Source organism: Grammomys surdaster, unplaced genomic scaffold (assembly GCF_004785775.1).
Source record: "Grammomys surdaster isolate TR1022 unplaced genomic scaffold, NIH_TR_1.0 126298, whole genome shotgun sequence".
Classification (NCBI taxonomy): Eukaryota; Metazoa; Chordata; class Mammalia; order Rodentia; family Muridae; genus Grammomys; species Grammomys surdaster.
In genome coordinates, this window is record NW_021621098.1 from 6,223,737 (window position 1) to 6,246,873 (window position 23,137).

Below are 23,137 nucleotides of genomic sequence, written 5' to 3' on the forward strand. Positions count from 1 at the left end.
AAAAAAAGAGTTTTAAGCTTTTTCTTTGAGGAGGTGCTTTTTCTCTCAGCTCCCCCAAATTTTGCCTGCTCTATCAGTAACCCCCTGAAATAGGTCCTTCGCTTTCTGGAGCTCCTGCCTGTGAAAGGCCACACTAGTGACACTCAACGCATGGATAACAGGGGGGCACTATACCAAGGGTTAAGAATCCACAAGCAAGTAGATCACAGGGAGGACAGTGCAGCAAGGGTTAAGTACCTTAAGCAGGAAACTTGACACTCAACACATGGATCACAGGGAGGACAGAGTAGCAAGGGTTAAGAACTCCGAGCAGGAAGCTTGCTGAGCTCTGGGTCTGCCCATGTTATCCATTCTTCCTGGACGGAGGCCTCAGTGACACTCAGACCTAGCATTTTCCAGGAGTGCTTGTCCCTCACCTTCAGCTGCTCATGTTTCCAGTCCTACCCCCACATTGCTCTGGCTGGAGTCCCTGAGGTAAGAGGCCACTGTTCAGTTGACTTCATTAGTGGTGTATACTATGTCAACCTGTTTGTTTTTCTTGAATCTTTTGACCACTCGTCCTTGACCCTCTGTCTTAGGGTTTTACTGCTGTGAAGAGACACCATGACCAAGGCAACTCTTATAAGGACAATATTTAATTGGGGCTGGATTACAGGTTCTGAGCTTCAGTCTATTATCATCAAGTTGGGAACATGGCAGTGTCCAGGCAGGCATGGTGCAAGAGGAGCTGAGAGTTTTACATCTTCATCCAAAGGCAGACAGGAGAAGACTGGCTTCCAGGCAGCTAAGACAAGAGTCTTAAAGCCTGTGGCCACAGTGACATACTTCCTCCAACAAGGCCACACCTACTTGAACAAGACCACATTTCCAAATAGTGCTGCTCCTTAGGCCAAGCATATTCACACCACCACACCCTCCTTGCCTGGTTCTCTTTGGAGCTCCCCTTATAGCCTGGCCTCTTCCTCGTCCTGCTTTTTAATGGTTTGCTAGGGCCGTGTCTCAGAACCTTCTGTCCTCATGTCCAGACCTCTGGCTCCAGCCACCTTCTGTTCACTCCAACTTTGGCATCTCCCCTTAGCTCAGAGCCCCAACAGAGCCCTGTCCTCTAGGTGTCCCTAGCGTATCTGAAGTATAAAGCCACAGACTGGTTTCCCCAGACCTGCCTCTCACTTGGGAATTCATGTCTGATTACCATCTGAGTCAGCCTCTAGCGGACCCTGCCTTTCACCCACGTCCTGTTCCCTCGTCTGCATGCCCTGCTGTGGTCCCTCTGGCTCACAGGTCTTTGTCCCTATCTCAGGGTAGCTGGCTGAGGACTACTGTATGGGAGCTTAGTGTGCAAGTCCCCAGTCGTCCAGACGGGGCCTGCGTCCAGAGCAAGCTGAGGAAGTGGCCGCGTGCTAGCATTTTGAGCTTTTCACTGGGCTCAGAGGAGACACTTCTGACATGGCACCGCACACATCTTCACGTGATTGCCTTCTCTCGTCAGGTAGCACCCGCTGCTCCCTCCAGCGCCCGGTTAACTACTTAGAATTAGAGGCTCTTACAATCAGATGCATTCTGGGTGACTTTTTATTTATTTATTTTTATTTTTTATTTTTTGAGACAGGGTTTCTCTGTGTAGCCCTGGCTGTCCTGGAACTCACTCAGTAGACCAGGCTGTCCTCCAACTCAGAAATCCGCCTGCCTCTGCCTCCCAAGTGCTGGGATTAAAGGCGTGTGCCGCCACCACCCGGCAACCCGCCAACTTTCTTTTCTAGAATAAATACATAAGGTAAAATTTTATGTGGCATCCTTTTGTGTTGTTGAGATGGGTTTCATTTCACTATATAGCACAGACTGGCTGCAAATACTCCTGCCTTAGCCTCTTGAATGCTAGAATTATAAAAGGGAATTACCAGACCCTTCTGCTTTTTTGGGTCTTATGTTTGGGCATCATCTTCTGTTTCCCTGACTGGCTTCCTTTGACTCCCACTGCCCCAAAGCAGGGCACAGGATGGGCCTCTTTATAACCCCAGACACAAGCCCCAGGGCTTCTGGTTATCCACTTCTCTGAAGTTCAGGTTCAGCTGCTCAGCTCTTCAGGGGCTGACTCATACCACTCACGCCTTTAGCAATCAAGTGAGTGAAAATTTTAGTCATAAAAAAGAAAACCTTCTTTGACTGGGGATAGCTCAGCTGGCAGCATCCTTGCATGGCATATATGTAGATGTACGGACAGAAATGGCTTTTTTATTTAACAAGCCTCAGACACCCCTACTGCCCCTGCTGCTCTTGCTGCTTCCACTCTGGGTGGAGGAGGTGGAGGCTAGACCCTCATTGCTCATGTGTGGGTGGGTTTTGTGTTTGTTTTTCCTCCTAGCAGTGTGGTATTACAGTCTTTTCTGAGTTTCTGTTTGTTTGTTTGTTTGTTTGTTTGTGTTGATGTTTTTTGTTTTGAGTCAGGGTCTCACTTTGTAGCCCTGGTACCTCATTTTGTAGATCAAGGCTAGGCTTGGACTCACAGAGATCTTCCTGAGTCTGCTTCCTAAGTGCTGGACTCCAGGTTTGTACCATATGGACCACTAACAGTGCCACAGCCTGCCTGCCAGGCTTCAGTGACAGCCTCTCTGATCTGAAGTCACCAGCTTTCAACTGCTTCTTCCTCTGCCAACATGATGTTTCCTTTCTCTTGAGAAAAGGTCTCACTCTGTAGCCCAGGCTAGCCTGGAATCTGAAATCTTGCAGCTTCTATCTACATGGCTGTGCCACTTCCTTGGGGTATATTCTTATGTTCATGAAGAATACAGTTGTTCCCTCCCTCACATGCTATCATATGTTCCAGTGAGGGCAGTGAGGTGGCTCAATGGGTGGCTTGTCTCCATGCTCTACAACTTAGCTGATTCCTAGAACCCACATAGTAGAAGAGAACTGACTGCCATAAGTTGTCCTTGGAGCTGCACATTCATACCCCAACACTAATAATAAATGTCAAACCAAGTTACAATAAGGTTTGGCTTTGCCATTATATATCATTTTAATGGAGTAAATTCTTTTTTTTTTTTTTTTTTTTTTGGTTTTTCGAGACAGGATTTCTCTGAGTAGCCCTGGCTGTCCTGGAACTCACTCTGTAGACCAGGCTAGCCTCGAACTCAGAAATCCGCCTGCCTCTGCCTCCCAAGTGCTGGGATTAAAGGCGTGCGCCACCACCGCCCGGCCAATGGAGTAAATTCTAAAGTGTGAAATTGACTCCCTCGTGGTACCATTCCTAGGTTGAGAATTAACTTGATATAGAGTCTGTAGTTCGTTTTTTTACCACACATAATTAGTTCTATGTGTTCTCTCTCTATCCACTGTTCTCCCTTAGATACACAGAGTTCAACTATAAACTAACTGTTGCACGTACCTGCCTTTGCTCGGGGAAGTGACAGCCCTACCAGCCCCCTCCCAGCTTCCCTTGACTCCTCGGATAAAGACAGACACACAGTTGTTCAATTTTCAGCTCTCCTTGTTGACACAATTGCTGGACGCTACTGTGTCCCACTTGAAAAAGCATTCCCTCAATAATATTTTTAGCTCTGCTTCTCCCATCTGCCCTACACTTCAGAGGCTAGTCCCATCTAGCCCCTGCCAGATATTCCTGACCACCCACCTATAGAAGTGGCCACAGGCCCCAGCTTCTCCTGAGACCTCACATATCTGCTGGCTTCTTCTCCCTCCAAAGCATGGCAGAACTTCATGTCTCCCCACCTGCCTCCAGGGACCTGGAAGTTCCACCTGTGCCTTCTGCTCAGCAATTGGCCCATGGCTTTTTTTACTGACAGATCAAGAACCAATAGTGGAACAGGATTTTAGTATCAGAACCACTCCCTACAACTAATGGTGGCTTGTGGGACGACCACTGTTGTTTGTTTTTGTGGTTTTTGTTGTTGTTGTTTTTTTTGTTTTTGTTTTTTTGTTTTTCGAGACAGGGTTTCTCTGTGTAGCCCTGGCTGTCCTGGAACTCACTCTGTAGACCAGGCTGGCCTCGAACTCAGAAATCCGCCTGTCTCTGCCTCCCAAGTGCTGGGATTAAAGGCGTGCACCACCACTGCCCAGCTTGTTTGTTTTTTTAATGTATATTGTTTATACTAAATAACGAACATTTTGTCAGGCCTACAGTTGAGATTTGGAGCTGCATTTGTGGCTGTCACAGAGCTCAGAGTAGAGAAGAACTGACCCTAACATGTGGGCTTTGATGCCCATAGGGTCATATGTGGCTGGAATTGAATGTGGGAGGACCGGTCACCACAGGAAAGGCCTTCCAGGGGGATAGATTTGAGTTGAGCTATGTGGGACGTGTGGAATTTTCCAGCTGACAAGGGGAAAATGGAAACTTCAGATAGGCAGAGGAAGCAGCAGTCAAAGGTTGGTGACTTAAGGTCAGAGAGGTCGTCACTCAAGGGCTGGCAGGCAGGCTGTGGCATTAACCTCTTCCCTGGTTTCCTTCATGTCTTGGGTGTCTTTATAGGATAATCCATGGCTGTTGACTCATAATTATACTGGCAATATAGAAAGCGCCCTTAGGATGACACCCCACGAAGGCAAAGCAGTACTTGTAGTAAGTTAGATAATCCAGAGTGATTTTTGCCCTCATTATAATTTTTGTTATTGTGACCTTTTCTTCCTCACTGTGTAGCCCAGGCTAGCCTTGAACTTGCAGTTCTCCTGTTTCTGTCTCCCAAGGGCTGGGATTATAGGTGTCTGTTACTACATTTAGCCATTTTGCACCCTAGACCCTGAGCTACTATGGGGACCGTTTACGTTTGGGTTGAGGCCCTGAAATGGGAATGCTTTACAGTCAAGTCACAGTTGGCAACTGAGTGGTGTGACAAGCTTGGTTCATGTTCTCATTCTCTGTCTCAGCCGCTCTAGTCACAAAGGCTGGACACAGAAAAATAGCTCTGGGCATAGTAGCTTATACTGAAATTCCAGTTCTCAGGAGGGGGATGAGGCAGGGGGATTATTATGAATCCAAAGCCAGCTTGAGACAGTTTTGTCTCATGGGAAAAAACTAGCTGGCTGTGATAGTACATTCCTGAATCCCAGGAATGGAAGGTAGAGTGAGTTAAAGGCGAGCCTGGGCTACATAAGACCCTGTATCAAACAAAACAAAATGCATTATAGTTAAAATGAAATAAAACTAATTTAATATAGAAAGAACCTGCTCTCTGAGAGGCTGAACTCCAGTCGACTGGTGACATAATTGTTCAGTCATCAGCCCGCAGTAGTTACTGAGTAGACACACTCTTCCTGGCAAAGGTAGACTGCCCGTACCCTCTGCACCCTCTGCACCCTCTGCCCTCCAAGCTTGCTCTTAACAAGGCGTGTCTTTAGATCTATGTTCAGATTCTAATACAGCTTGAAAAACAACACATTTTTACCATAATTGGGTCAAAAATACAGGTCTTATGAGCTCAGACAGTCTTCCCACTAGGGGGCAGCACAGCCATGTTTGCCCTGCTTCCAAAGAGTCAAGCCAGGGCTTTGTATTCAAATAACATTTACTTATGGTTATTTACCAGTGGTGAAAACCTAAGGTATCCTGGAGACCAGACAACAAGTTTCTTTTGTCTTTTTTTTTTTTTTAAATCTTAGACTGCCCTGTAAACTGTCTAGCTGTCATCCTGGAACTCACTCTGTAGCCAAAAGTGGCCTTGAACTCATGATCTTCCTGCCTTGGGCTCTGAAGTGCTGGCATGACAGATGTGTGTCACTGTGCCTGGCTTTAGCCTTTTGTCAAAACATGCTTATATGTCACACTGTTTGATTAGGCATCAAAAATTGTAGTTTGTCCCAGATAGTAAAATGGTTCTGAAATATTCAGAATTAATATGTCATTCTTCCTGACTGACTTGGCTAAACCTTCATTTTTCTGTGCCAAGGGTTAATTTAGTTGATTTGATTAAAAAGATGTTGTCAAGGAAGAGATATACTTTCTTCATTTCCAATGCCAGATTTCTATTCCCCCAATCTGCTATTTTTTCCCCCTCTCTGAGGGCGAGACTCAATGTTCCTTATCCTCATTTCTGTTTACTTTTCATATGCCACAAAATGTGTAACTGTGAGCTGGGCAGTGGTGGCGCAGCCTTTAATCCCAGCACTTGGGAGGCAGAGGCAGGCGGATTTCTGAGTTCTAGGCCAGCCTGGTCTACAGAGTGAGTTCCAGGACAGCCAGGGCTACACAGAGAAACCCTGTCTCGAAAAACCAAACCAAACCAAAAAAAAAAAAAAAAAAGAAAAAAAAGAAAAGGCCACTTACTGCATTTGAAGAGGACCTGGGTTCAGTTCCCAGCGTCCATATCAAGTGTCTTATAATAATTTTGTAACTCCATTTCTAGGAGATCCAGTGCCCTCTTCTGGCCTCTGTGGGAATCTGCATGCATGTGGTGTTTGTCAAGTCATACATGTAAATTATAGATATTTGAAATAAATCACTAAATAAATCAATACATATACAGAGGCTAGAAGTTGACCTAGAGGTTAGTTTCTTTTCTTGTGGAGATCACATTGACTTCTATCTGTGTCCTTGGATTTGTGTGTAAGATTTGAAGAAGACTGGCCCTGACATGCCGTTGTTCATATGCTCACACTACCAGTGGTCAAAGCGCTTTGGCAGAGGACTCAGCTCTGCCCTAAGTCATTCTTGTTTGGTCCAAGCAGCAGAAGCTACAGGAAACACTAAATTTCAGCAAGCTCTCTTTAAAATAAATAAAAGATGTATTTATGTATGTATTTTATGTATGTGAATGTTTTGTCTGCTTATATGCATATCAGAGGAAGGCATCAGATCCCTTGGGACTACAGTTATAGATAATTATGAGTCACCATGTGGGTGTTGGGAATTGAACTCAGGACCTTTGGAAGAACAGCCAGAACTCCTAAACTCAAGTGATACTCTTTGCTGAGCTATCTCTCTATCCCCTGACAGTGAGCTCGCTGCTCGCTTATTTATTTATTTATTTATTTATTTATTTATTTATTTATTTATATGATGAGTACACTGTTGCTGTCTTCAGACACACCAGAAGAGGGCATCAGATCCCATTACAGATGGTTGTGAGCCACCATGTGGTTGCTGGGAATTGAACTCAGGACCTTTGGAAGAGCAGGCAGTGCTCTTAACCACTGAGCCATCTCTCCAGCCCTGACAGTGAGCTCTTAAGCTCCCTAAAACATTAGTAATTTATTTGCTTTTTAATCAAAATGTTTCTATTCAAGGGAATTAAAGAGTTTTGAAAGAGTAATTAATTATTATGTCTCTTCACTTTCATACAGAAAACATCGCTCTCAAAGATCTGTAGGTAAGTTAAAACAGCTTGGGGATATAAGATGTAACCTGATTTTAACTCAGCTGATGAACTGCTGAAGGAGGGATTTATTATCATCACTTATACATTTGTGCTTTGTTTCTCATTTTTTTTTTGACAGTTCTTTTTTTTTATTTCTTTTTTTTATTTCTTTTTTTTTTTGAACATGAAATGCTTTTTTTTATAGCATGTTTTACAAGGGGAGGGGGTAAGAGGGTCCAGGTGGTGGAAAAGTACAAAATCTTCTTGGCCTGTGCCTTGAAACATGTCATGGTCTATATGGTACACTGCCTTGAATTATGATCTACCTGCAGTTCTTCAGAAGATATGTACACTGCTTGAGTTGTTTCTCATTTTTAAAATTGTTCATTTTTGCAATATTTTCTTCTGAGGGGAAAAACTAACCTACATTATATTCCCTCAGTGAGTACACAAAGCTTCACTAATTGTGCAGCGGTGGTGATGGAGAACCAAATGAAAGCCATGCAACAACTTATAGTCTAAAAAATAAAAACAGGTGGGGGTGGGGGATTCAGGGGTCGGGGGAGATAGCTAGTACTATCACGTGAGCGTGATGCCTGTGCTCAGTCTCCAGCTCATACTTTAAAAGCCGAGTGTGGTGCTGGAGGTTTGTAATTGCAGTGTGGGATGTAATGGGGAGGCAAGGTTTTGAGACCCTGTCTCAGAACACAAAATGGTTCATTCCTGTGTGTGACCTCTAGACTCCACAGGTTCACTCACACACACACATGTACCTCCCCATATGCACCCCTTCACACACGAACATGTATATGTGCATCCATGTATATTTAAAATGATATTTGCATTATTAGGTGTCTTAGGGTTCCATTGCTGTGATAAAACACCATGACCAAAAAGCAAGTTGAGGAGGAAAGGGTTTATCCAGCTTACACTTCCACATCACTGTTCATCATCAAAGGAGTCAGAACAGCAACCTCAAGCAGGGCGAGAACCTAGAGGCAGGGACTGGTGCAGAGGCTATGGAGAGGTGCTGCTTACTGACTTGCACATCATGGCTTGCTTAGCCTGGTTTCTTATAGAACCCAATAACAGCAGACCATGGATGGTGCCACTCACAGTGGGTTGGACCTCCTCTGTCATTCACTAATTAAGAAATCCTTAGAGCTGGATCTTATAGAGGCATTTTCCCAACTGAGGTTCTCTCCTTTCAGATAACTCTAGCTTGGGTAAAACTGACATAGACTAGCAAGCACCATGAGATCCATGACTTTTCATGATGGTAAAAGTACATCTCAGGGTCTGAATTGTGGTTTCAGACTATGATCATAGATAAGTTTTAAAATGCTCTGTGCCTCAGAGGGGTCTCAGCAAAGTGTGTCCCAGGCAGGCCAGACTCAGATGTAGGTGCCTGTGCCTCCACATCCTTGTTCTGACAGTGTTGGTTGCTTGGACTGCCCTCTCCCTCAGCAGGGACTGAGAAGCTGCACCCTGAAGGCAGAACACCAGTGGATAAACTGGCTTAGGTTGTGTTGTTGCTGCATGGATTCCTGGGCTTTCATCCATCCAGTCCCCTTCATCTTCCTTGACTTTTAGTACAAGTTACAACTTGAGAAAAATGTCAACACAACCATAGGACCCATCCTCTTTTTTAGAAGGAGATTAGCTGTTGTCAGAAGCTATTCCTGATCTATGAGTGACTACCTGATGTAGTTAGTGTGGCTTGAGGGCAGGTGCTGTGGGAGCCAGTCCAGTTTCACCCTGAGATCCCCGTGCTGCTCATCCCATTTGTGAGGAACGCATTGTGTATTCTGGCTGGCCTTCCGCTTGAGGGGAGCCCCAGCCCATCCAGATTCTCCTCCTCCCCACTAACCCTACCACATTGCTGTGCTGGCCCAGGAAGCCCCTGGTGGTCCCCTTCGCTCATCCCTCCCTGCTTTCATTTCACCACAGCTGCCAGAGGAGGGCAGGCTAAGTGCAGAGGCTTCTGGGTTGTGGCTGGCCCGTGTTATTCTGACCTTCCCTAAACCAGGGTTCAGCTAGGAGAGATCCCCAGTGCCTCATTCTGCCTTGGGCCCTAACAGCTCTGCAAGTCTGGGTGCAGTACACAGATAGCCATTTGTTACAGCAGGGAGGACCATTGAATGGGTCTGCATCACTGTGCACAGTGTACTCAGGTTGTGACTCTCAGATTGTACGTTCGTTACATTGGTGTGTGTGTGTGTGTGTGTGTGTGTGTGTGCATGTGTGTGTGTGTGTACATGTACATATATATGCTTGTGATCTATATAGAAGATTCTGTACATGAAGTATATATATTGATATGAGATGCCTAATCATGCCCTATGTAAAAATCTGAAAGCCAGGTGTGGTGGCAAAGAAAGCCCTGTAATAACAGCTTCTCAGAAGGCTGAGGCATGAGATTTGAAAATTCAAAGCCACCTCGGGCAAGGTAATGAGATCCTGTCTCATGATAAAAAGTAAAAGCAGGGCTGGGATAACTCAGCAGCAGAGTCTTTGATTAGTATGGATGAGACTATAGCGCCAGCTCCCGTTACTGAAGAAAAATTAAAATTTCCAGGTGTAGAGGCTGTACTAAGCACTGCCTGCCGCGTGCAGAGGCTGTACTGAGCGCTGCCCTCTGTGCAGACGCTGTTGAGTACTGCTCTTTGTGTCTTTGGCCTTCTCTCAGTTGCCAGCGATGCAACAGATCAGGAGTAGGGGTAAGGGCTGGGCATGTTGCTGTCTTATAAAATGGCTAGAGAAGGAGGAGTAAGCTGGCTTAGGATCAGTGCTTTTTTGGTACCTCTTTTTAAACGGAGAAATTTGTTGGTCAAAGCCCAAAGAAAGCTCTTTCTGTGTATGAAACCCAGAAGAGAGATGCTAAAACCCCATTTATCAGCAAGGAGAGCTCTGACAATACCTCTGAATGGATGTGTTGGGCTGTTTGTTTGTTTGTTTGTTTGGTTTGATTTTTTGAAACAGGGATTCTTTGTGTAGCTCTGGCTGTCCTGGAACTCACTCTGTAGACCAGGCTGGCCTCAAACTCAGAAATCCGCTTGCCTCTGCCTCCTAAGTGCTGGGATTAAAGGCGTGTGCCACCACCGCCCGGCTGTAAGAGAATTTTTAAGAGGAATATTTTGTAGAAATCTCTAAATATACGTATAAGTAGACAATATAAAATGAAGTCTCTGGATGTGTTTCCTAGTCTGTGATCCTAGCCAGATCCACCCTCTCCCTTCCCTCAGGATGACTTTGATGCAAAAACTAGCACAGTAGCATTTCACCTATATTTCAGGAGTATAAAAGGTTTTTCTTAAAAACTTTTTGTCTGGGAAGTAAAGATTAAGCAAGAGGTGCTGGAGAGATGCTCAGAGGTTAGGGACACTTAGATGCTTTTCTAGAGGATTCAGGTTCAATTCCTAGTAACCAGTGGCATCTCACAACTGTCTGCAACTCTATTTCTGGGGGATCTGATACCCTTATGCAGACATACATGCAAGCAAAACACCAATGCACATAAAATAAAAATAAACAAATCATTTTAAAAAAGACAGTATTTTAAAAAAAGATTAAGCAAGACTCTTACAGTGGATTCCTACATTTACACATTTCTACTTTTTTTATTTGTTTTTTTCCTCTTCTCTCTCATATATATACAGACCCATGCATAGAATATGTATTTATTTTCTAAGCCTGATTTCTGATTCACTTGAGAATCGGTTTCAGAGCCTATGACCCTGTTCTTAAGTACTTTGTCTCCTAATATCAACCGTCCTTGATATAACTGAAACACATTCACATTTAGCGGATTGCACTGATAAGGTGCCGAGTTCATGTTTAAATTTTGTCAGTATCCCATTTTGTCTTTTATAGGAGTTTCCCCTACAGGATGGCATGTGTTTTCAATATCAACCAGTTCTTCAGCCTTTCTTTTTATTTATTTATTTTTACTTGCCTTTCCATTAAATGTTTTTTTAAAATTTACTTATTTTTACTTATATGAGTACACTGCAGCTATCTTCAGACACACCAGAAGAGGGCATCGGATCCCGTTCCAGATGTTGCAAGCCACCATGTGGTTGCTGGGAATTGAACTCTGGACCACTAGAAGAGCACTCTTTAACTGCTGAGCCATCTCTCCAGTCCCCCATTAAACATCTTTAAACTACAATTATTTATTGGTGTGTGTGTGTGTGTGTGCGCGCGTGCGTGCACACTTGCGAGCACACACGTGTGTGCTATTTGGAGGTTAAAGGACAACTAACTGGAGTTAGTTCTTTCCTTCCACCATGACCCCGGAATTAAGTTCATTTATTAAATTAATGAGAAAATTAAACTATCATCAGGCATGGCAACGGGTACCTTTTCCTTCTGAAACAGCCTAGTCTTCACATCTTTGATGGTCCAGACCTGTTGTTTATGGATTGTGCCTAAGTTTAGGTTTATTATTATTTAGGTATTATTTCCACATTATTAAATATGTCATTTGATTGATTCTGTGTTTTGAGTGTAACTTATCAAGAAGTGCATGTTTGATATGCTTCCTTATTGGAGATACTGAGATCAATTATTTAGACAGAGAGGTGGTGAACCGTGACATAATGTACTCTGTGTGCTGCGTTCTTTCAGTAACTGACATGATTGTGATGTGATCTCCCAGTTTGCCTGTCTCATATCTGAGGGTATAGATGGTGAAGTGAACACTTTTGGAGTGAGCTAGCTCTAGTTCTCAGGAACTCTGTGAGTACTGGAAGCAGCTAACTGAGCCACAGAAAACACCTGACTGTCGACAGAGCATACAACTGTGAGATGTAGGCAGTGGGGCTGTCAGAGATGCTCAGGGGAGCTGGGTGCTCTTACAGTCTCTTGCTCACTTGCACATTCTAGAGGGTGTGTCTCTACCTCTGCACATACTGAGACATGCTCTGATGTTGAAAGCTGAAGTTGTCTGTTTTATCTGCCTATCCACAGTGCCCTCTTCCTCTTGGCTGCTGTAGGGTGCCTTCCCTTTCAGGACTCTCAGGTAAGTCCAGGTGAACTAGATAGATACCTTCAAAGCCCCTTTGCTCTCTGAAACACACATAGTTGTGCAGTACTTCTGCGCCTCTTTCTTTTAGAACCAGAATGGCACAGCCTAGCAAAGACTCGTAAAAGCTATCAGGCCAGCTGCCTTGTGGCTCAGCTTGCCATTTCTCCAGGCCTTGTGACAGTGGCTCCTGGCAGGGTGTAGCCTGACTTGTATAAGTGCCTCAGGAGCCTTTGATCCCACACTTAAGTAACTAAAAATACTCAGGCACAGATTCAAAGTTGAAATCAACTCATATCCTAAAATGTCTTCTTCAGGGGGTTTTCGCTGGAGTCCTGTGCCAGATATAGTTTATCATATAAGGCACTTAGAGGCCCCGTTCAGCCCTAGTAATCACCTCATTGTTGTGGTAAATATTAATTGGGGGTTTCTATCTCAAAGATACAAGACCTTTATATTTGTAATAAGCCTTAAATGCCTTAGAGCTGGGCAGGTATCAGCCCTCTATGCTATTTTGTATACTTTCTTATCAATAACCTGGCATATAACTTGCCACATTCTACCTGGGCTGCTGCAACTCTTAACTGATCAACTCTTATGGCCCTGTTCTCATGATCCACCTACCCCATGGCGTCTTCCCTCTTCTCCTTGTGGTTTCTGCTTCAGACCCCTAGCCTAGGAACCGAAGCCCCACCTACCTCTCTTCTGCCCGGCTACAGGCTGTGGGCATCTTTGTTTAACCAATAGTTTTAACTTAAGAAACAAAGTTATGTACTGTCACTTGGTGTATGTGAGGGTCTCCTTGTCCCTGAAGATCTCCTCCTGTGCCTGGTGGGGGTGGGGTCGATGGGCAACCAGACCTTGGGGGTCAGTATTTAGCATACAATACATAACAACAGACCAGACCTCAACAATTACCTTTGTGTGTGTGTGTGAGAATCATTTTTTTTCTTACTTACCTTGCCCCTTTTTTCCCCTAGTATTAAGACTCTAGGGAGTGTCAGTCACTGAACTAGGCACCAAGGATAGGAACACTAATCCATCCATCCCAGCAGAAATTGGAGACATTTGTAGCAAAGGGGAGGGAAACCGACCAAGACAACAAATTATTATAACAGAGAGGCCAGGGCTCTGCCCAGGGAAACACTGAAGCTGGGAAATCCCTAAGAGGGCTCAGAGACCCTAAAAGTAGGAATAACTAACAGTTACAGGAGTTGCCTTACCTTGGGCTCTGTGCCCATGTTTTGTTTGCCTTATTTAAAGTCTCACAACACAGGCAAGAGAGATGGCTCATTGGGTAAGTACTTGAGGACCAGAGTTTGGATTTCCAGTACCCAGGTTTAAAAAAAAAGCTGGGTGTGGTGGTGCAAGCCTAAAATCTCAGTGCACACAACCGGGTTATCTCTTAAGGGAGGAGCCAATAGGATGTCTCCACCTAGGGTTAGATTCCATTCTTTACCACAACAGACAGACATCTTTGGATGTCATGAATTTGCATTTGAACATATTGGGGTGGTGACGGAGAACCCAGGAAGTTATCTGGGACCCTTGGGTGGGAAACAACTGATTCTAAGCCCCAGGAGTGCTGCTCTGGAGCCTACTGCTCTCTGCCATCTGACCTGGCTGCTGTACAATTCCTGCTTGTCTATAACTTGGCATTTCTTTGCCTTTTTAATCCTGTCTTACAGTTTGATCCAGATGGATATTTTTGGGCTCTAATCCACTTCTTTTGTGTAGGTAAGTTTTTAAAAGTTTTTTTTTTTTAAACAACTGAGGACTGTTATTAAGCTCTTACTGTGTAGCCACTTTTAGTGACCCAAGACAATAGGAAAATTAAAACATTAAGACGAAAGTAAAATAGACATTTTCCAGATTTTGTTTTTTCTACTTTGAACTCAGGTATTTCCATTTTCAACATAATTCTCTTTTCTACCAAACTCTCCTTGGTTTGGGTTTCATTTGTCTTTTTGGTTTTGCTTTTCAAGACTGGGTTTCTCTATGTAGCCCTGGCTGTCTTTGTAGACCAGGCTGGCCTTGAACTCACAGGGACCCACCTGCCTCTGCCTCTGCCTCTGCCTCTGGGATGGAAAGTGCACAAGGCATGAGCCACAACACCTGGCTTGGGTTTCATTTGTAATGCTGGTTGGTCTTTCCTAAAAATAGTGGGCTCAGTAGAGCAACTGCTGGCATGACCACTCTAGGAGGAGCAAGGGTTAATTAACTTATTATCCATCTGGAAGAGTCCAGAGCAGAGAGGAAGGAAGCAGGTTGGTCGTAGCCAGGGCTGGGGAAGTAGGTGGGAGAGAGTAGTGGAGGTAGCAAGAGACAGCATAGCAGGAAAAGCTCAAAAGAGGGAGAGAACATATTGGGTGAGGGAGGCTTGGACAAATCTGGATTATAAAGAGGATGAGTAGCTGGGGGAGGGAGTCCTTTTGGGGAAGAAAAACTCATTTCACAAGTTCCTGAGGAATGCTTGCTTTATTTGACCTCCAGAAATCCTATAGTCCTGCTTAGGGTCATTTCTGGATATATGGGCTTTGAGACTGAACACTCAGAATGGCCTGGCTAAAATTTTCCCAAAATCCAAAAAGGCGAAATTAAAAAACAGTTTGAGGCCGGGCGGTGGTGACACACACCTCTAATACCAGCACTTGGGAGGCAGAGGCAGGTGGATTTCTGAGTTCGAGGCCAGCCTGGTCTACAGAGTGAGTTCCAGGACAGCCAGGGCTACACAGAGAAACCCTGTCTCGAAAAACCAAAAAAAAAAAAAAAAAAAAAAAATTGATTTTAATTCAAGTCATGAGTTCAGTATTTCTCATTTGACTTGGTTGCAATCAGAAAGCTTGGGGATTTCTGTTCTCCACATGCAACATGGGAAGAACTAAAACTGCCCTGTTATCAGTACCACCTGGCTATTCCTGGCCAAGTGCTTCCTGCTGGGCTTAAGGGCCTGACATTATCATGGGATCTCTGCAATCCCTGGTGGTATTTCTTCCTGTCAGAGTGTGAAATTGGGAGAGGGAGGCTGGAGCCAGCTATCCTTCTCCCTGTGGGTTTTCTGTTTTGTTGGAAGTATAGGCAGCTCCTTAAGCAGAAAGTGCCGGAGACTTCTTGTGTCTCTTTCTGTCTAGGTTCTTACAAAATACTTCGGAAATCCCAGAAGCCCAGTGTGCTGAGGTAAGCTCTTAACATTTGGGGAGTTGGATAGCAAAGGAGATGAGACCCACACATGATGCAGGTCTTCTCTCTAGCCGGAGATGAAGCTAGGAGAGTACATGGCCTCCAAAGCCATTCTTCTTGTTGCTAATTACGCCACTTTTAGGTCTGTTGCCACCTGCCTTCAGCAGTGTGTGCAGAGGCAAGGAAGTCTCTTATCCTGCAAACACAGACATTTAGCACTTAGTGAAGTGCCCATACGCCCAGCTGTTCAGGGCGCTGCTTGCTGACTGTAAGGGTCCATGATTTGCCGAAGAGTGATACCCTGTACTCAAATAGTATGTAAATGCAAAGAGTGTTTTATTCTGCAGAAGTCCAGCACGCTGGGGTCTCCCATTACCAAGTTAGAGAGACACCCAGGTGAGCTTGCAGGCCTGATTTAAAGCACATTAGGGGATTCCAGGGTAGGTGACCTCTATGTTAATCTGTTGGATTAATCTCTCTCTGGACATTCCAGTACCTGGGTTTGGGGGCTGAAAACTTGCTGGGGAGGTCTGGAAACTGTTGCTGAGGAAGTAGCTGAGGAAGTCTGGAAACTGTGGCTGACCCATTGTCCTTGCCTCAGGCCAGGTGGCGGCAGCTTCTGAGGCCTGGACTTCCCTGGAGTTGCTCAGTGTTTGGAAACAGAGATGTAGGCCTAGTCTCTGTCACTGCCCATCTGAAGCCTGTCATGGAATCAGCCTAGCCTTCTCACTGTGTCTAGCACAGAAGGGCAGCCTTCTTGTTTTTATGGCTCCTAAAGCCTAATTCAGTTTATATCTGAATGTCTCTAGTGTCCAGACTGATGTAAGCCACAAATGAAACAGCCTTAGTGAATGCAAATAAAAAGAAAAACAAAAGGAAAGGAAAAAAGAATTTTTGCCTCCACCCAGTTGGAACCTGAGACTGGTTAGTTGGCCTCTGGGTGTGGAGGTGCCTGTAGGCACAGAAAGGGAGGCCTAGGGAATGACTCCCAAGCAAAGGCCCTGTCCCTGTGACTCCCAGGTGAAGCCCATGTCCCTGAGACTCCCAGGTGAAGGCCCTGTCCCTGTGACTCCCAGGTGAAGCCTCTGTCCCTGTGACTCCCAGGTGAAGCCTCTGTCCCTGTGACTCCCAGGTGAAGGCCCTGTCCTTGTGACTCCCAGGTGAAGCCCCTGTCCCTTGTGACCCCCCCATCCCCCGTGAAGCCCCTGTCCCTGTGACTCCCAGGTGAAGGCCCTGTCCCTGTGACTCCCAGGTGAAGGCCCTGCCCCTGTGACTCCCAGGTGAAGCCCCTGTCCCTTGTGACCCCCCCTCCCCCGTGAAGCCCCTGTCCCTGTGACTTTCAGGTGAAGGCCCTGTCCCTTGTGACCCCCCCCCCAAGGTTAAGCCCCTGTCCCTGTGACTCCCAGGTAAGGCCCTGTCTTATGATTCCCAGGTGAAGGCCCTATCCCTGTGACTCGAAGGTGAAGGCCCTGTCCCTGTGACTTTTACTCCTCAGGTTGCCTTTGTTCTTTGAATGTTTCTGTAGCCAAAAGCTCCAGAGCCAGGTGTGATTTGGAAGATCTATAATTAGTTCTTCTTTGGTATGGTGATTGAGAATTCAAGGCTTCACTGGGCTCCATAGGAAAACCTATGTCCCACAAAACAAAACAACCCAAAGCCACACAAAGTATACAATGCTCACTTAAATCTGAGGTTGAATGTGATTCTTATAGTTCAAGTATCTACTACATGGTATTGAACATACACTAAGATATAAGTTTTTAGCTGAGTTTTAAATTTATTTGAATACTCTGGATTTTTACAAAGAAATCCTATGTGTGTGTAGCATGCATATGTGAGACGTGCCTGTGCCATGGTTAGTGTGTAGGTCAGAAGATAGCTTCTGGGAATCAGCTCCCTCTTCTTCCTTCAGTTCATTCTATCTGTCTGTGGGAGTAGACTGAGGGCCCAGAGCTGTATTTCCTCTTGAGCCATCTTGCTGGCCCTGAATTTTTATCTGCTTAGAATGCTAGCCCTGGAAGCCAGTAAGTCCCATGGTCCAAAATAGTTGATAGGGTTGATAGTGATTATCCTTTGAGAATAGCCAATACATACACGGGCAGCAGTAGACTCAGGTGACGAGTATATTTGTACTGAACTAGCAAATGTCTGCTCAAAAGGAATGGGTCCATTGATGCTAAACAACAATACAGGTTTAGAATTTGTATTTCTGCTTCTTTGAGAATTACCTGCATATCTACTGCAGTTCGTAACTGTAATGTATTCACAGAGGACCTGGTGTAGACCCATGTAGGCCCTGTGCTTGCTGCTTCAATCTCTGTGAGAGCCTAAGCACCATGCTTAGTTGATTCAAAGAGCCATGTTCTTCTGGTTTCCTCTATTCTGACTCTTATAATCTTTCTACCTCCTCTTCCACGGGATTCTCTCAACTCTCATCCCTCAGGGGAGGGATTTCATGGAAACCTCAAGTTTAGACTCTTCAAATAATGCCTGGCAAGGAGTCTCTACATCTGTTCCCATCTGCCTCAAAGGAAGCCTCTCTGATGAGGACACTGATCTAGGAGTATAGCAGAATATCTTTGGAATCCCTCTATTTTGTCATATTGCTCAATGTTTGATTTTACCCTAGGTCTCCGGGCATCTAGTCACTAGTTCTTGTTATCCTATCTTGTTGGGTATGGGTTCTTTCTTGAGGAGTGAGCCTTAAGTCACATCACTGGCCACTCCCACAAGTCTGTGCCACCATTGCTCTAGTGCACCTTGCAGGCAGCACAGATTGTAGGTCAAAGGCTTTGAGGCTTGATGGCTGTCCACATTTCCCTTTCGGTGACCTGCAGAATACCTTCCCGAACCAAAGAGACTAGAATGTAGGTAGGGGTGAAGGCTCCATGAGTTGTATGGAGTTTAAAATGTTATTTCATGTTAAATGACAAAAATTGAACTAAAATATGAAGTACTCTTTTGATAATTTATGAAATCAATAACTTAGAGGTAGAATTTATTAATAGAAGATAATGACCATTTATAGACTTAAAAATACCTTCCATTATTTCATGAGTTTTTTTCCTCTTATTTCTTAGTGACATTGACCAGCAGTACTTAAACTATATATTCAGGTAAGACATTTTTACAGTTTTCAAGAGTAATGTGTATCCTGCTTATGCCTCCAGATGAATTTTTATATTCTAGCAGTATTTTTATTATAGAATTTTAAACATATTGACTGCTAGGAGCAAGTTTAAATTTTGTGTGTTGATCATAATCTGAAGAATCTAAATGGTTGGCCTACCCTTAGCCCTGGCAAGAGCCTGTTTGGCCTTGAGCTTCAGAGGGTCTGACCCTTGCCCCTGGAAGATGAGAGATATTTTTTCTTTTTTCTTTTTTTAAAGATTTATTTATTCATTTAACATGTGTGAATATACTGTTGCTGTCTTCAGACACACCAGAAGAGGGCATCAGACTCCATTACAGATGGTTGTGAGCCACCATGTGGTTGCTGGGAATTGAACTCAGGACCTCTGGTAGAGGAATCAATGCTCTTAACTGCTGAGCCATCTCTCCAGCCCGAGAGATATTTTTTCTAGTGCCCAAACCTCTAGACTGAATCCTGAATCTTTTATTCAAGTGGCCCTGAGCTTGGCTCTTGTTGTTAAAGCCTGTCTTATCTGACCCCTTACCCCCCACATCTTACCCAACACACACAGACACCCCTCCAACAACACCTAGACATCCTCCCCTGCCAACACATACATATACCCTACAGGATACAGAGCAGAGAGCCATAGGCCAGATCTCATTGATATGAAGCTTCAGACATTCTCAAGAGTCTACATTTTAATCTAGACCTAAGGTTGTTTTCATGGTGTATTTGTTAAAGTGGTTAGTGATGTCTGAGGCTTAATTTAGAAACTTTTAAGTATGGTGTATAGACTTCCGTGTGTGCCCAGCAGAGGATGGGGTTGTCCTGCTCCATGTGATAGATAGCTCAGGATGGTTTTGAGCTTTAGCAGCCTCAGGCTGTGCACTCCAGACTTGACTGGGAATGTGCTGCTGGGGAGCCAATTGTGTCTGCATACAGACTTGCAGTGAGAGCACCAGGTTAGATCTGTACCATAGCGTTTGGTGGTGGCAGTTTCTGATGGAGTTACTTGACTTACAACATTCAGCATTCACTATAGCTTCATTTTCGGAGAAAGCTCCTATTGGACAACTCAACCCAGAAGTTATTAAAATACCAGTAGTATCTTGATCTTTAATTAGTCATGTTTGTGTTCATATGTGCACACATATGAGAACAAGTACTGGCAGTGGGCAAACAAGTTTCATCTGGAGCCAGAGCTACAGGGCATGTGAGTCCCCTGATATGGGTGCTAGGAACTGAACTCAGTCCTCTGCAAGAACAGCACACACTAACCTCTTGATCATCTCTCCCACCAAACACTGTTTAATGTAAAATTCTCCGTAAGCACAGCTGTTTGCTGCCTTTGTACTCAGAAAAAAAGTCCCAGTCTTTAGTTATGCTGTGCTTAGACCTACTGGCTGGTGCTGTGTGTGTGTGTGTGTTCCAGAGGTCAACTTCTGGTATCTTCCTTTGTTGTTTGCCTTATTTTTTGAAGGAGGCTCTCTCATTGAACCTGGAGCTTGCCATTTCAGCTAGGCTGCTGGCCAGTGAGCCCTTGGGATCTGCCTGTCTCTACCTTCCAGCTACTGGCTGGGATTTAAGATACTTTTCCCCAACATGCAATGGTTCTTGGTGTCTAAGAATGTTTCCCAGTGCTATAGTTCAGTGGTAAAGTCCCCAGCATGCACTGGGCGTTGGGTTTATTTCCCAGATGTTGGGTCATAGTAGGCAGTTCTGCACAGAAGAAATGCCATGCAACAAAGGAATAGCAACATAGAGAAATGACTCTATGTGATATGTAGCTGTTTATTCTGCCATCTCCCTCCTGTGCTGGGAGATGTCCATTGCCTATGACCTGCTGTGGGGCAGTGGGCTGTGAGAGGCAGCTGGGTCGAGTAGGCCTTGAACCCCGGAGACCCTCCAGGGATAGAAGGAGTTCGGCCTTGCTCCTGGGCCTGTGGCTCCTTTCACATAGATACAGCCCTCTACAGTCCCTCCCACAGAGAGGTTTGTGGCCATTCATCATGTAGCTCAGGTAGAGGGAATGATACAGGCCACAGAGCCTCAAGAGATCTCCATATTCATGAGATACCTAAAGGCCAGAGGGTATAGCCAATTAAGCATTCCTTCCCAGACCCTCCTCCTGGCAAAAGGTATTTAACCTCAGGCCCACCCTGAGAACACGGGGTATAGCTTCATTCATTTTCCACCATGACAATAAACATTTAAAGACCATGGCCACATCAGAGGAGCCCTCCTTCACATCCCTCACCACGTGGCATCTAGTGAGTGTTGACTCAGGTAATCTTTGCCTATGCAGAGAGAAGAGGGATAAATTTGTGAGTGAGTCAGTTGGAAATTTAACTACTTTGTACATGCTCATCTTATGTCAAAAATATCCTTAGCTCACATCCAACAGCTAGCTTTTAGCTTGCAACCTACTTGAAATTTGGAACTTGTTTGGTTAGCTTTCAAATAATCATTCTAAGTTAAATGAACATAATAATAGGGCCAGCCAGGGCCAAGGAAAGGGACATGAAACCCTTGTCCCAGGCATGAGCCTTTGTCTAAGGGTTTATTGCTGTGAACAGACACCATAACCATGGCAACTCTTATAAAGGGAAATGTTTAATTGGGGCTGGCTTACTTACAGTTCAGAGGTTCAGTCCATTATCATCATGGTGGGAAGCATGGCAGCATCCAGGCAGACTTGGTGCTGGAGGAGCTGAGAGTTGTACATCTTGATCTAAAGGAAGCCAGGAGGACACTGTTTTCTGCAGTCAACCAAGAGGATACTAGAATTCCACACTGGGCAGAGCCTAAGCCTAGGACATCTCAAAGCCCATATCCACAGCAACACACCACTCATACAAGGCCACACTTCCTAATAGTGTTATTTTCTGTGGGCCAAGCATTTAAACACATGAGTCTGTGGGCACCAAACCTATTCAAACCACCACAGCCCTCTTGCTAAGTCATAAGCCATTCCCAGAGATTCTCATTCAGGATCTGGGTTCAAGCAGAAAGACCAGTGAGGGTAGTCAGTTTCTTTCAGGTAACTTTAACTGGTGAAATTGGATGGAAATGTGTATTTTTAAATGCATTTTTAGGTGTTGGGTATGTGCTGAAGAAAGCTTTCCTAACTGTTCTGCTGTGTTTTTCTGCTTGTTTTGTTTTTCAGTATGGTACTCCTGGCATTTGCATCTCATCCCACAGGTAAGCTACTCTAGTGGTTATTTGTAATTATTGTTCAAAACCAGGAGTCTGACCTGGTTAGATCTCTGAAGATGTTCTGTGAGAGACTAGAGGATGTGAGTACTCTGTTGATGTGAAACTACATCTAACCCGGGTGGTGGATGGGGAATGTGGCTCAGTGGTAGAACACTTGCCTGGCTGCCTTCACACACACCAGAAGAGGGCACCACATCCTATTACAGATGGTTGTGAGCCACCATGTGGTTGCTGGGAATTGAACTCAGGACTCCTGGAAGAGCAGTCAATTCTCTTGACTGCTGAGCCATCTCTCCAGCCCTGAAAGTGGACATTTCAAAGGATGAATGAATTATGGTGTGAATTATATCTTAATCAGAAAGTATATCAGAGACAAAAATGAAAACTCTCTAATTTGAGAACTAGTTTGGAGTGTGATCACACTGACAGAGAGTAATTCTCCTTCAGACTATATTTGTAGGATGGGTGTGTTACGCAGTGGGAGACTTAGAGACGTGTGTAGCATATGTGAGCTCTGGGTTTAATTCCTAGACCATGTATGTGCGTGTGTGCCCCCACGCATATGTGTAAGCACGTGCTGTAAGCTTGTTATACAAGAGGAGTCCTGTCTGTGACTTCACATTAACCAAAGGGATGTCTTTGAAGAGGCTTGGTACAGGAAATTTCGTTCACGAGAAGGAGTTCTGCAGAGCTAATGGTTGGCTGCACCTCTTTCGTCAACAACAGGGATAACCTTGACTTCCCTAGGAAATGAATGCCCCCAAAATTTAGTGTCCAGAGTCCTAGATGTCTGAGTGCCATAGCAGGGCTTCGGCAAAAGCCCCGGCAAAGGTAGGTGTGGAGTGATTTATGGATATGTCCGTTGGCAGCAATCCAGAAGGAATGGGATTCTTCCTGTGTGTACTAGAAGCAAGTTCATGATCTAATTCTTGAACAGTGACATTGTAAGCCACACTTTGTATACTGGGTAATGTGAAGGTGTCTTCTTTTTTTTTTTTCTTTTGTGTGTGTATATGCATGTATGCATACATATTAATGCATGCTAATGTGGGCGGGATGTACACATGTGTGAGTATGTGGATAAAGGAGAGGCAGACTGTGGGTGTCATTTCTCACGACATCATCCACATTGCTTTTTTGAGACAGGGTCTCTCACTTTTACTGGATCCAACAAGTCAGCCAGGCTAACTTGCAGCTAGCAAACCTTAAAGAGTCGCCTGTCTCTGTTGCCCTACTCCTAGGATTACAAACACGCCATCATGCCTGTGT

The 23,137-nt window shown here is 44.8% G+C and overlaps 1 protein-coding gene across 1 annotated transcript in view; it reads left to right on the plus strand.

Annotated features, from left to right (window-relative positions):
- The window catches only part of Tmem241 (transmembrane protein 241), a 151,930-nt gene that overhangs the window by 50,727 nt on the left and 78,066 nt on the right, over window positions 1-23,137 (plus strand). The window contains exons 5-10 of the mRNA XM_028759531.1: window positions 7,297-7,322; window positions 12,282-12,333; window positions 14,025-14,073; window positions 15,468-15,513; window positions 18,597-18,632; window positions 21,819-21,853. Coding sequence (XP_028615364.1) covers window positions 7,297-7,322; window positions 12,282-12,333; window positions 14,025-14,073; window positions 15,468-15,513; window positions 18,597-18,632; window positions 21,819-21,853 — 244 coding nt within the window. The remainder of the gene's footprint in view (window positions 1-7,296; window positions 7,323-12,281; window positions 12,334-14,024; window positions 14,074-15,467; window positions 15,514-18,596; window positions 18,633-21,818; window positions 21,854-23,137) is intronic.